This window comes from Embiotoca jacksoni, unplaced genomic scaffold (genome assembly GCF_022577435.1).
Source record: "Embiotoca jacksoni isolate LCO1_2020_lvr unplaced genomic scaffold, fEmbJac1.0.p SCAF_3, whole genome shotgun sequence".
In the NCBI taxonomy this organism is placed as follows: Eukaryota; Metazoa; Chordata; class Actinopteri; family Embiotocidae; genus Embiotoca; species Embiotoca jacksoni.
The window spans coordinates 3,443,146-3,457,959 of NW_027185381.1; the positions used below are offsets into that span (position 1 = coordinate 3,443,146).

The following is a 14,814-nucleotide window of genomic DNA, read 5'->3' on the forward strand; positions in this document are numbered from 1 at the left end:
GTAGTGTTCTGATGTTTCTGTACTGGACAGTTTGAACACACTGATGCACTCAAAATAGTGAGAGTTAGTACACAAGTACAACATCTGGAACACAAGTACAACATCTGGAACACAGCAACAATGTCTACAAGATAAAAGTCTCTAAACTATTCTTTTTCTTTTGCTATTTATACTGCGTTTTGTGACTCAAACCTGATCACTTTCACTGGAGAACAACTGCTGAACATCCAACACTTCACTCCACTGAATCTGTCAGCACTTTTCAAAAATGTGGACAGTTAGTTGGAGAGCTTGGTTGGAGGAACAGCGTTCAGGAGACACAGAAGGGGGAGACGCAGGGAGGGCGGGGCTTCTGAACTGCTGCTGACCCAACAAAATGAGCAAGCTTCTTCTCCTCAGTAGGCCCCAAGACCCAGCTCTGTGAATCCATCCCCAACAGAAGAATACATCTGCCAGGTCTCCATCTGCTGTCAGTTTAAATACTGCGGCCTGAACTCGGAGACATTGTTAAAACAGTTGATGCGGGAGGTTTCCTCCTCCATCCTGCTCGATGTTTACATCACTCTCCAGATCAGCGTGACCCTGACAGACCTGAGACATATTAGCAAGCATATTAGTCTTTTCTGCAGGGACACCAACACACTGGATCACTGTTACACCCTCCTAAAAGATGAATCGCCCTGTTCTGAAGGTGAGCGGGACTCCGATCACTGACTCCTGTGGAAACTATAATTTAAAATGATTTGATTCATCAAATCAAGCAGCCTGTCAAAAAACAAAGTTGGGGTTTCCTGTTTAACTGTAACAGAGTGTTTGATGTAGCTGGTGCACGGTTCATCTCTCAGGTCGACGGTGTCACAGGTTCTTCAGTGCCTCATCAGCACTCTGTGTTCGTGAGGATGGAAACTGTGAAATCAAACCTGTATTCAGTGAAAGTGTAAATGAGATGTGGAGAATATAGGCGAGCTATATTCAGACGTGTTGATCTTGTTAACAGTATTATTTCTGCTCTCTCACACCTCACACTTACTTTTCTTTATGTTCTCAGTCAGTGTGTGTGTGTGTGTGTGTGTGTGTGTGTGTGTGTGTGTGTGTGTGTGTGTGTGTGTGTGTGTCTTCCTCTGTTGTCAATATGAACACCAGGACATGTGACCTCACCTCTCTGTGCAGTGTGTCTCACAGTATGTCTCCTCTTCTTCCTCCACAGATCTGGAAGATTATGATTATGGTAAGAGCTTTTATAAGATTATGTCATTAAAGTATTTTGGTATTGATTGGAGTTAGTTCTTCATTATGACATCCTCTGCTCACATTACAGAGGTTCATGCTGACTTTATACGATTAGCTCGTGTGCACATTGTGATTGAGTTACTGAAACAGACCAAAGACAACATATCAAATGTTGAAACTGAGAAATGTTATTTTTTTTATGAAAAATATACGCTCATTTTGAATTTGATGGTCGCGACAAGCTCCAGAAAAGTTGGGACAGGGTCAACAAAAGACTGGAAAAGTTGTGTACAGCTAAAAAAACACACACCTGGTTGAACATCTGACAACTAATTAGGTTACCTGGCAGCAGATCAGTAACATGATTGGGTATAAAATTAGCATCCCAGAGAGGCAGAAGAATCTCTCAGCAGTGAAGATGGTGAGAGGTTCACCACTCTGGGAAAGACTGTGGGCAAATAGTGCAACAATTTAAGAATCTTGTTCCTCAACCTAAAATTTCAAAGAATTTCATCATCTACTGTACATTTTATCATTAAAAGATTCAGAGAATCTGGAGAAATCTCTGTATGCAAGGGACAAGGAAGAAAACTATTATTGAATGGCCGTAATCTTCGGGCCCTCAGGCAGCACTGCATTACTAACAGAGACAAATCAAAGTGGACGTAGCCGTAGGGTCTAAAAAATGAGGCAGATGCAGAACTACCTTAAACTGCAATACCAGCGATACCACACTAACACGTAGTATCGTCGGGTTTCCAATCAGATCAGTCAGATCCACCGCTCGCTCCTCCCCCAGCTCGCCCAAATATGGTCATTTCCTGCTCCAAAGCACTTTGAACTAGCAAGATTACGACATCCAAAACTCAAACTCGAGGGTTCATAACATTCACAACCCAACGGGTGACATCACAGTTGGTTGCCGCTTGTCTACATCTGACTACTGATGACATCATTCTTAAATCATCGATGCAATCAAACAAACCAAATTCGATTAGACTTTGAAGCAGTTACTGAAAAGGAGCCGAGCTGTTAATGTACTGTCGGCGCTAACACTGATGGAGGTCTTGTTTTATGACCTAAAGATGTGGTTACAAAGATAATGCATGTATCTGAGAAGCAGATATCCTACAGCTGAACAAGACTCTGAATGCACCACGTTACTTTCCAGATCTATTATCTCTTCAGTTTAAGGGGGAACTATGTGATTTGGTTCTCATCATGTAAAAAAGATACTGTGGTCACTTCCAGTTTATTCTACACAGGGTGGAGGACAGCGAACTGCTGTGATTCTCAAACAGTTTTGTGTTTTTCTTCCAGTGACACCGACTGCAGAGACGCGCAAACCTGAGGAAGATACTTTCGGGGTGAGTGACTGAATATTAAACATGCTGATCACTTAGGTAGAGTAACACAAACTCACATCAGTGAGTGGTTCAGCTGAACTCAAGCTGCTCTGCTCTCAGTCCCACAAACATGAACATTTCATTAGTATTCACTGTTCTACACCACAATGCTTGTGAGGTTTCTTTACCGTGTGAGAACAACCACTTTCTTATTTTAAACATGTTTTATTCTGAAATCTGTGGGAAGATTTTTATTTTTTTTATTGCATTCCCTTATAATAAGATATTTATCTTACATACAGCAAATCAAATGTAAAATGTAGTTTGGGAGCAAAAATGCTTTGCAAAAAAATCCCTACAGCCTGGAACTATAAACCTTCAGAGGGAGGAAGCTGAAATTCACCATGTAAAGGGTTTGGAGTCCTCATTTAAAATGGAGTTGGTTTTCCTCTGGTGTCCCAGGACTGTGGGTTCAGCCCTGACTCACCAATCAGCCTCCCAGACCATTTAAACGATCTGCATCAGTTTGCGCTTGTCTTTCAAATATAAAACACCAAACTATGGTACCAAAGAAAGGATAAAACAGACTCAATACAAGCATGATAAAATAATGTCTTCATGGTTTTGTCAATGTGGAAGAAAGATAGTTTCCTTAAGCAGAACACGTATATACTACACTGTACTGACAGAGGAGGCTGAAGCAGAGTTTATTACTGTCATGACATTACAGTACAGAAGCTGCACAGTTCAGATCAGAACTAAAGAGATGGCTGTGCCAACACACAGTCACACGACTCGCACATGGACACACATTTACCTCCGTTCATTGTCACATGTGGATACTGTCAGTTATATAACATGATGATCTTTTCAATCTCTGATTTGTTCAACACATTTTTCATCTGTTCTACAGATTCAGATTTACATTCATAACATCTATTTTTCTTTTAAATTATTGAGGCATCCTGTCAATTTAAGGGTTGAGAGTTGAGATGGCAGATGTGCGTCTGTGTGCATACATGTAAAGACTCTGGAAGAATCCGTCACACTGAATGTGATGTGCAAAAGGAAGAAAGAGACAGAAATGTAACAAACGAAAAAGATAATAAGAGCTCAGGAATCTATCCTTTTCTTCTCCTGCGCTCGCTCTCAGCTGTTTGCCGAATCCCCCGGGGGCCGGTGAGCCTGAGAGATGGTTAGAAATGTAATTGAGTTCATCTTTTCCTGTAATTGACCGAGGAACAGATAAATGTGCGGGCTGTAGTTCTGAAGGAGGATCGTGGGTTATTAAACATGTGTAAATGCTTTGTTTTTTTTTGTTCCGCACACTTCACCTCTGCTCATGTCTTCACATACATATAAATAACTGTGTTCATACATCTTCAACTTTAAAGTGAGTCTGTATGGATAAATCTTGTTGAGTAGGTTCGTGGATCAAAATATGAAAAAGGTGATGTGTGCTTGTGACCATGAAAATCTGACAATGAGAGCCAGCGTTCAGTGAACCGAGTGTTTGTGAGTGTCTGACTGCAGCACAGTTGTAGGAACATCTCGGTGTCCGGTGTCCTGTCTGTCATTCATAACACTCTGTTTTAACTGCACACAAACTGTGTGACTGTGATGATGTGTCTAACTTCTATTTACCCCTCAACCCACCCGCCTCCTCTGCAGGTCTCCATCGCCGTCGGCCTGGCGGGGTTTGCCTGTGTGATGCTCGTCGTTCTCTTCCTTCTCATCAACAAGTACGGACGGCGGTCCAAGTTCGGCATGAAAGGTAAGAAGATGTTTCTCGGTGTGTTTGCTCTGTCGTTGGTCGTCAGTGGAGCTCACGGTGTGTGACTGTGTGGAGCTGGAGGAGGCCGGCACCTGAGTGTGCGTGAACGAAGAGACGGAGCTTTGCTTCTGTGTAGCATTCAAACACTGATACACGGTATGGTGGACTGAAGGATCATGGGAGCCAAGAATTTCTGTCATGCCAGTTGTTACAGCTGCTGTCTGGTGAGACACCCCTGCACCGGCTGGATGAAGTCATACTGAGCATGCTCTGTGGGTGGAACATGACATCAGAGACTTCCCCTGACTGTACAGGTTAGCCCTATGCTAACATCAATGGGGATAAAATAGTTCTATCATGCGGCTCTTCTAGACTTTCCAAATGTAATCAGATCCTTTATAAAGGCTTGGTTCTTCTTGGGCTTCTTTCTTCCTCTTCCTCCTCTTTTCAGTGTTCATTTCAGTTTGGAGGAGAAAAGAAAACTGTTTTGAGGATTCCTGGAATGAAGTCAGCATTGAACTGAATGTTTTATCTGATAAATAAGTGGTCACATTAAGTGTCAGTACTTCCTGTTTATAGCCGTCTCTGTGTTTCTGAGGAGTTCGTGTTGTTCCCTCTGAGGTGAACTCCACCGCTCCGATTCATTCTAATAAATCTGATGAGTGAGATCTGGAAGAATACAGTGCTCTCGACCTGTTGGCATCCATAAAGCAGTGCAGTGTTGCAAAGAGCACTTCGATCCTGTTTGTATCCCACAGAGCGGACGTCTTCACCCTCTGCTGTGGTCCATGTGTGCAAAAAGATTTGCTGAAGTCAAATATAGGTTATTACACTCTCAGCCAATCACAGTTCAGCTCTGAAACAGGTGACAGTGGTGCATGACAACAGGAGTTCAGTGAGTGAAGGTGGTTCTTCTATAAATCATGCAGCTGTCTGCAGCGAAGTACAGCATGAAGGCTGAACAGGGAGCTGTGAGCCGTCTGAGGCCAGCAGAGGAGCGGGCGCTTGTTTTGTAGCAGCCTGGCGTCACTTGTGAGCGATTCATCCTGACCTGTTTCATACTGACCTGCACTTCAGCTTTTGTAGAACGAGTCACTAAACAAACACTCAGAGGGGAAAAGTGACCTGCTGACGAGGCTGGTTAGCTGCTCGGCTAACCGGCAGAAATGTAGCGGTGTTTGGAGATGACGTGTTCCTCAGCGATGTGACAGGTCAGCTTCATGGAGGGAAGCTTGTTCAATGATAATGTGTCTTACATTCTAAAACACACACACACACACATGTACATAATGCCACATATTAACATTGTGTTTACGACAAACTTTTCATCCATATTATATCTTTATCTTCATCTTTAATAAACTTTAAAGATTGCACAACAAACAGGAACAGTGCACATACATTATTTGTTTGAGAAAATGTATAATTCTGCAAATAATGAAATATTTAAAGTTTGTCTTCCATGTGTTTCTTATTTAAAACCTGCTGAATAAAGCAGTCATGCATCCACTGCTTCGACCCGATCCAACAGAAACTAACTACAGATGCTGTTTGTTCTTCACAAGAGGAAACATCAGAATTTTTCAGGTTCAGATGGATAAAACGTCAGAAGTAGACATAAGCAGTTTGTTATTATTCCACGAACATGTTGGGAAGCAGATGTGATGTTTCCATACATTATTTTATCTCCTTGTATTATTTGAAGGAGCTTCTTTGGAAATATTTGTGGGAGGCAATTTAAAGAAGCCAAATGTTGGCAGAGAAAGCTTCAATACAGAACCAGAAAACATTCTGAGTTTATCCAGAGAAAGTGGAGCAGCAGCAGTAGCTCTAGCAGCAGCAGTAGCTCTAGCAGCAGCAGCAGCTCTAGCAGCAGCTCCAGCTCCAGCAGCAGCAGTAGCTCCAGCAGCAGCTGGACCTGCAGCAGAGCACCAGCACACACTCCCAGCTGAGTGGCTGTAGCAGCTCCACCAGATCAGAGGGGATTAAAGCTGCAGCGCAACCACCTGACATGCTGTCCCCTCCAGAGGTGAGCGTTTTCAGACTTTTAGAAGCCAGAGATGGGGAAGGTAAACTGCCCACAGCGTTCATGTTTACCAGCCCGGTTCCTTCATGATGACTCATATCAGCACATTCAAAAAGGATGAGAGATGTCACTGAGTGGAAGCCACTTCCTGTTGCAGGACCTCGTAAAGACACAAGTCATTCATGCTTCAGCTCTGAATTGAACATTTAATAAGAGCACAAATGACTTTAATGCATTTGTGTGCTCAGTTAGGACTTTATTTCTAATTTCTCCTGTTTTGTTGTCATATTATTGTATTGTGTTGATTTAGATCACAAGCAAAGTGCAGTAACGTAATGTTGAGGTGAAAGCTGATGGTCGGAGGTTGAGCTTTTAACAGGTCGGCAGAAACAATCTGGTAGAGAACCCAGGGAGGTGAGGAAGGAGAAGCAGCAGGTGGGTGTAGGTGACTCCATATTTAATAAGCACATTATTTTGAGATGTTGGACTCTTCTCATCACCACGTGCAGATCAGGACAGGTTCCTGTGGTGCACATTACATGCACATAAAATAGTCCCTCCAGGATTTCGCAGAGTTTTTTTGTGATTGTTGGGATCACATTTTATTTATTTTGCAGTAGATTTTGAAAATGTGATTTTTTTTTTTTTGGCGTAAAATGTAATATAGAAACAACGACGACATCAGCTGTCAAAATAAGAGCTTTAGATGTTGCTTAATTCATGTTAATTCAACACACTACTGTACAAACTAAGTTGTGTGTATAAAATTATTTTAACATGCAGTAATATGTAATCCCTTTCTTTTACAATAATTATTTAATTAGATTTTCCCGCAAACCCTGCCACGTCAGTTTTTTTCTGCTCATTCTGGTTTTCTCAGTTTTATTTGATGATGAAAAAACAGGAGCAGAGCCTTTCTGATTGTAAATGAGCAGTTATTTTTGTTAATAAAGCAAGTTATGTTTGAAAAGACATTGATAACCCTCCTTTTATTCATTTTAGTGCAGATTTAGATTCACATAAAACTAAAAACTGCCAACTCTCACTTGCTTTCTTTCGGTTGAACTACACCTGAAGCCATCAGCGGTGCACTGTAAAGCACAGCTGATTGTTTCATCCTAAATGTTTCTGTGACTGTGAAGCTCTCAGCAGTCTCGTTAACCTCCCATCCGATAAAACTGCTCCATGATCACCGGTGAGAAAGACTCTGATGTCTGACTGACGTACCGGCTGCAGTCAGCACGGCCTGCAGGTAACAGAGGTGAACTCTGAGGTCGGCCGGAGCAGCCAGAGATCACTTCACCTGCAGTGAAGCACCGGCTGCGGTGATGAGAGGTCAGGCTGCAGCTCCACGGTGACATCTACCAGTCATCTCTGAGTTTAACAATGACCAGCTGTTCCAGTATGAGTCAGCAAATATCAACCTTACAGTGACAGTCATCTCTGAACCAGATCCTTGTGTGTGGTGCCTCTGGATCAGGAGCAGCTGTTGGAGATGTGGAGGAACTCTTAGATTGTAATTTCAAACCAACCTCGTAGCCCCCCTCCCCCCGGGTTTCATTGCAACAGGAGTTCTTGAATTTGTGTAAAAATGTCCTCTTGACAACACTGTCTCATCTCTCACAGAAACACTCTTCTCCTGCACTTTTGTTGTCAGCTCTCTTGTCTCTTGTCACTCGCTGTTGTTGAAACACATCATGCGCTGGTGTTTCTTGTGAACGGCTCCGCAGCAGATCAAACGCTGCAGCAGTGTTCAGCTTTACTGCTGCAAATGTCACACCAAGTAGAAAAGAAAACATGTGGGATCTTAAATTTTTTATTTCTTATGTGCAAGGAAACACAGCAGACCGGTGAGAAGGACATGAGTGAGCTGAGTCACTGACTGGACTGACTTAGTGCTGTGCACAATATACTAAATGTGAGTCATTATAATGCAGTTTATAATGCTTTCATTCTGTGGTAAAAGCTTTTCACAGCACGTGTCTGTTAGAAACTGTAACACGCAGACACACACACACACACACACACACACACACACACACACACACACACACACACACACACACACACACACACACACACACAGACCCCATGTCTTAAGGGCACACACAGAAACACCATATCAACCATCTGTTGATTACATCCATCTGTTCATTTAGTGCTGCTCACAGCCAACACAAATTACTGGCTGTAGGGTGACTACACACACACACACACACACACACACACACACACACACATACACATACTGACATTTGACGTGCGTCACACACAGATGAAGTGCGTTGATATGAGTCTCAGCTGCTTTTTGAGGAAGTCAGAAAACTGATGATTTCATTACATCTCGGCTCTTCATCATCTGTTTTTTCCTCAAGAGGAATATTGTCATCTTTATTCGACTCTGATCTCTTTTAGATCCAATCGACTTTTGCTGTCCAGAGAAGACTGAGACATGTCTGTCTGTCTCTGTTTCTTTATGGACATAATAGCATCAAGTTGATGCCTGAGACTCCACCAATACAGTGTAACATCCAGATTAGCATACTGTATACTTTGCATTTCTTCGACAGTGTATTATATTTATTTGAGTGAATTTGATGCGCCACCATTCTTAAGCCCTCCCAGCAGCTAGGTGTGATTTGACGACAGAGTGTATTTATAAGTGGATGTAGCTTCCGTGTCTTAAAAATGAGGCCGAGTGCCACTAGAGGTCAGCTCCAAAAAGCCTCCGCCTCCATAGACTCCCATTCAACTACTCATAAAAACCTAGTCAATAAAATTTCCCCTGAGTTATCTCGGTTTTGCTAGCTAACTTCACTCCTTATTAGTTTCCTGGAGGTCCATCTGAAAATAATCCCGTTATTTGATGAGAAAATAACCCTCAAATAGCCCAGTTTTTGGGGGCGTGTCCGCTTAATTGACACGTTTTGGGTTTCCAATCAGATCACTTGGTTTTGACACAGATGTTAGCAGTGTGTGTGATTCTTCGGACTCCTCTCAGTATGTTCAGCCTCTACGGTGACGAAGCAGATTCAGGAAGATAAAAACATCTTGAACCTGCGTGGATGCATCAGTGCCTCAGTTTGACTCGCCCGCTGGATTTTTATTGCACTTTACTGATCTGATCACTAAGATCCATCTGACAGGTGAAATACCTTTAAATAAATGTGCCTGTATGATGTGAATGTGTCCTCGGTGAAAGGTAATTTTACAAGTAATAAACAGTCTATATACATCAGGTAGTGAATGGATATTAAGTTTGTTTTGTATAGAACATGTCTTCAGACTCTCTTTTTGCACCCGACAAAGCACTGACAGAAAACTGAAGGAGCATATTCATATTTCATTCAGTGATATACTTCAGGTGAAAGGGACGATTTGCACAAAACATAATACCGGATGTCATCCAAAGCTTCGAACTGGTAACTCATCATATACAGTGACACACCGATCAGCCGTAAGATTAAAAGCACTGACGGGTGAAGGATAGATAGATAGTTACTTTATTAATCCCACAAGGGGAATTTTTTTTCACTACAGCATCATTATAGGTACAGGAAAGCAATAAAACAACAGTAAAAAATATTAAATATAAAAAATGCACAGTATATACAATAAAATAGAATCAAATAAAACATAATAATTAAATTAAATTAAAACTAACTAAACAATAGTGCAACGATTTAAACAAACAAGAAAACAGACAACCAACGGTGTTATTGTTGTGTGATGGATTTTGCCAGAGGTGAGTTATTGTACAGTCTTATTGCAGTGGACAGGAACGATCTCCTGTATCTGTCCTTGTGACAGCGGAGCTGGAGGAATCTGTTGGAGAAAGTGCTCCGCTGTCCCTGCAGAAGGTGGTGGAGAGGGTGGGCAGGATTATCCAATATGGATAATAGTTTCTTCAGCGTCCTCCTCTCCACCACCTTTTCCAGACTGTCCAGTTTGCAGCCAATGATGGAGCCGGCCTTTTTAACCAGTTTGTTAAGTCTGTTGGTGTCGCCGGCTCCAATGCTGCTCCCCCAGCAGACCACAGAGAAGTACAATGCACTGACCACAACAGACTGGTAGAACATCTCCAACATCTTGCTGCACACATTGAAGGATCGAAGTTTCCTCAGGAAAAAGAGTCGACTCATCACCTTCTTGTAGACAGCATTGATGTTGGTCTTCCAGTTCAGTCTGTTGTCATGGAGACACCAGGTACTTGTACTCCTCAACCTTCAGGTGGCGCTGCACTCTCCTGAGCTCCTCCCTGTCCCCAGACCTGAAGGCTGCTTTCTTCTTATTAAAAATAACTTTCAGGTCACTGGTGATCCACGGCTTGTTGTTGGGGAAGTAGTGTACAGTCTGGGATGGTACGGTGGAGTGTTCACAGAATTTGATGTCTTCTGTGATGCAGTCCGTCCTGCTGTTGATGTCCTCCCCATGTGGTCCACACAGCACATCCCAGTCCGTGGACTCAAAGCAGTCCTGCAGGGCACCTTTAGCCTCCTGTTTCCACCTCCTCACAGTCCTGGTGGTTACAGGCTGCCTCTGCACCAGGGGAACATAGTTTGGTGTCAGCAGGACCAGGTTGTGGTCTGATCTACCAAGGGGGGGAAGGGCAGTAGCACTGTATGCATCCATGGCATTAGCATACAGTAGGTCCAGAGTTTTATTGTTCCGAGTGGGGCAGTTAACATACTGGTGCAAAGTTGGCAGTACTTTATCCAGACTGGTTAAAGTCTCCAGTAACTAACAAAAATGCACCGGGATGCTGAGTCTGAAGTTTAGACACAGTGGAGTAGATGGTGTCCACTGCTGCCTCTACGTCAGCTGATGGAGGAACGTACACAGCGATAACAATGGCGGACGAGAACTCCCTCGGCAAATAATAAGGGCGCATCCCCACGGCTAGCAGTTCAATGTCCGGGCTACAGAAATGTTCCTTCACACACACACGTGGTCGGGATTGCACCACCTCTCGTTCACATAGACTGCAATCCCTCCACCTTTCTTCTTGCCGCTCTGCACAACGTCTCTGTCCCCCCGAACAGTCCTGAAGCCGGGTACGGCCGCGCTGTGGTCCGGGAAATGTGAGTGCAGCCATGTCTCGGTGAAACACATGATGCTGCACTTCCGGTATTCCCGCTGGGTCTTTACCAGCACGCCGAGCTCATCAGTCTTATTGCCCAAGGACCTCACGTTCCCCATTAAAATTGCCGGTACATAACGATAAAGTGTTATACAGCCCCCCAGCAGTAAATACTCCTTCATGAGCGTCTTAATGTTCAGCTGTTGTTCGAGCTGATTGAGAGACGTGTTGATTTATTTCAATGGTCGTTCTGGAGGCTTTCGTTTGTGGCGCTGCTCAGTTGAACTGTACTCAGATAGTCATTACTCCTGTCCTCTTCCCTCTGCTGCAGGTAGAGGCAGGGAAAGTGGTTTGGGAGGGGGGCGGCCGTGTCAGACAGCAGCTATGTTCAATTTACTAAAAACATGTAATACACACGCTCATCCACAAGAAGTGAGCGTACCAGCGTCACGTCTTTGCCTTGTGAGCATAGACTGTATATAAAAGTGGACGTAGCTTCCGGAAGTCTCTTAAGCTCCATAGACTCCCATTCAACTAGTCTCAGAAAATTCTAACTCATTAAAATGTGTCCATCAGTTATCTCGGTGTTGTTAGCTGAAGTCACTCATTCTTATTAGTTTTCTGGCGGTCCATCTGAAAATAATCCCTCATTCATTAGAAAATAAGCTTCAAAAAGCTGTGTATTTGGGGGTGTGTCTGTTTGATTGACAGGCCTGTGGTGCAGTCAGGTTCCAGCAATCGGTGAGCGGGACATAGTATCGGCGGGTTTCCAATCAGATCAGTCAGATCCACCGCTGGCTCCTCCCCAGTTCGTCTGAATATCAGTGATGTCGCTGTTGCTTGCCGCTTGCTCGTGAGACATATCAGTGACGCGTGAAAACCGAACCATGAGGAAACCCACGTAGTTACAGAAAAAAAAATGTGTCGCCTCATGGACCCGACCCTCTCAGGTGGAAGTCTGTTAGTTACACGACCAAGCCACGCCTCAGACTAGTAATATTTTTTACATGACCTCGATCATGTGACCTGCATCTGCTTGAATGCGTTCTTCTTATGGACGGGAGTGTGTATTACTGTGTGGTGATTCTGGGCTGAATAAACGTTACAAACTGAGCTGAACTCAGCAGACATTTCTCTGTTCTCTGTGTGGGAGCGGCTGACAGTGTCACTTCAATGAAAAAGTTGGTTTACCTTAAAGGTCAAACCACCTTAATTGAGCCTGGACAGATTAGACTCCTGCATTGTTGCTATCTTCGGGGTAACCCTCTTCACTTTAATCAGCTGGTGGCAGGTGAGACGCGGGATCTTGTTTCGGGTCTCGAGGAGTTGTTACATCGATTCGCTGACAAACAGCCCAAACTTTACACACACTGCGCTGCCCAGTTCACACAGCTGTGAGGGGCAATCAAGCAGTCCTGAGACAGCTGCTGCTGCACACAGACAGAGCGTGCAACATCGTGACGTGCACAAAGCAGAGGAAAGCAATAACCTTCCTGAGGAAATATTCCGACTTACATCTCTTGATTAATATCACCGCCTGAGTTTCACACGTCTCTGTGGGCAGTGGTGCGTGCACAGTTGTGATTTCTCCGTGGACATGAGCAGAGATTTCACATCAAATTTTGGAAATCGACAACAGAGACCCTTGAAATACTTCAGAAAGTCGAAAAGTCAAACGGAAGGCTTCATAACGGCCGTTCACAAACCGACAGATGACGTCAGCGGTCCTGCTTGTTTGGAATCTGCTCTTATGTCACTTCTCTCTGTTGTGTGGAAGTCTGTGACAGCGGCTCCTCCTTTTCTGGTCTGCACTGTTAAAATCTGTTCAAGCATGTTTTCAGTCTGGTGACATGGACCCCTCCAGCCTCCTCTGGCCCCCTCTGGCCCCGCCGTCCATGAAGCCACTCTGCTGGAACATTCAGGACACAAACAATCAACAGCCAGCAGTACAATCAGCCTGTTGCTGTGACAACTGAGAGCCTTTCCCCCTTGAGTGTTTTAGGCTTCTATTTACATTTAATCACCGGCTGTGTGCTCATCGCTCAGCCCACCAGTCAGGACTTTTATTGACATTTGGATTCTCTCAGAAAAAGAAAATATCTTTATGGGGGAGAGATTTTTCATCTCAAAGGCAAAGTCAAGAAGGCTGCTCACAGTTAAATCTAACATTCACAGTCTAATGTTGCACTTGCAGTAATGGTCTGACAAAGTAAGTATTAAATATAAATCATAATCAGAAGTTCATGTATTAAAGCTCAAATTGAGCCTTGAGATGAAGTCATGGCTCAATTAACCAGTTGGGTCGTCCCAGTCAATATTGATCCTGCTGGGAGTGTGTGCCTTGTCATCTTCTTTTGCTGAAATACTCATGTTATTTCCAAAAGTGTTGAACTATTTGTTTTATTTTTATTATTCCCTAACCTTTTGTCAGGCAGTCAAAAAACATGCTTTAGGGGCTGATTGGTGTTTGTCAGGTCTAAAATTCAGTGTTATGTTATATGTCTTACTGAATGAATCCGATGAAGGTAGGTGAAGAGATATAATGTGCTTCGACTTCAGAAGGTAAAAACCTGTGGCTGCTGGAGTGAAAATTTGCTGCAATCTAAAATTTGCTTGATTCGACTCAATGACACAAGCTCATACTGTTCTGACCGTTGAAATACTTTTCACAGGAAATGTGATTCCTTCTTATACTTTCCTTTCAGCACCGAATTTAAAGTTGCCAGGAGATGCAATGCTGCTAAAGTGCCCACTACACTGAGAAGACTTGAGTGGAAAGAAGTAGACTGAAGTGGTAAAAAGGAAGTGGAGTGAAAGGCCAGGCAGTGAGAGGGGGAGAATTCACTAACAGATGTGTGGGGTTGTTCAGGGATGCAGATTGTGATGGGAATTGTTGAGCTGGTCTTTTCCTCAGAAGACCGTCTGATGTCTTGGGCAGAAATATTAACTGACATACTCGATGGAGGAGAGTCTGAATAATAAATGTTAATCTCTTGAGTTCCTCTCTCCATAGGTACAGTTAATACACTTAATACTGTCCTCTTGAATGTTCTACATTTGCAGAAAAGGAAAGGTGTCCGTCACATCCTTGAAACCTCGATAAATTTGGAACAACAAGCTGTCTCCTTCTGTAGCCAGAAAAAACATTGCTCGTATCTTTATCTTGAAAAAACAATGATGAAGGAAAATTCCTATTCTCAGGATGTAACTTCACAGTTAGCATGCAGCTCTTCTGAACGGGCACTGCGGAAGCTGTTGAGCTTGAGTCGTATGTTGAGTCATTTCATTGAGAGATGGAGAGTTTTAGATTCTCTGTGCCTGCCTGTGAGAGGTTCAAATGTTACTATTACTTTCTTTC

The 14,814-nt window shown here is 43.4% G+C and overlaps 1 protein-coding gene across 1 annotated transcript in view; it reads left to right on the forward strand.

The window, feature by feature from the left end:
* Positions 1 to 14,814, forward strand: part of LOC138205768 (NT-3 growth factor receptor-like) — a 158,471-nt gene that overhangs the window by 87,464 nt on the left and 56,193 nt on the right. The window contains exons 10-12 of the mRNA XM_069161988.1: positions 1,208 to 1,228; positions 2,551 to 2,597; positions 4,248 to 4,350. Of these exons, the coding sequence (XP_069018089.1) occupies positions 1,208 to 1,228; positions 2,551 to 2,597; positions 4,248 to 4,350 (171 nt within the window). The remainder of the gene's footprint in view (positions 1 to 1,207; positions 1,229 to 2,550; positions 2,598 to 4,247; positions 4,351 to 14,814) is intronic.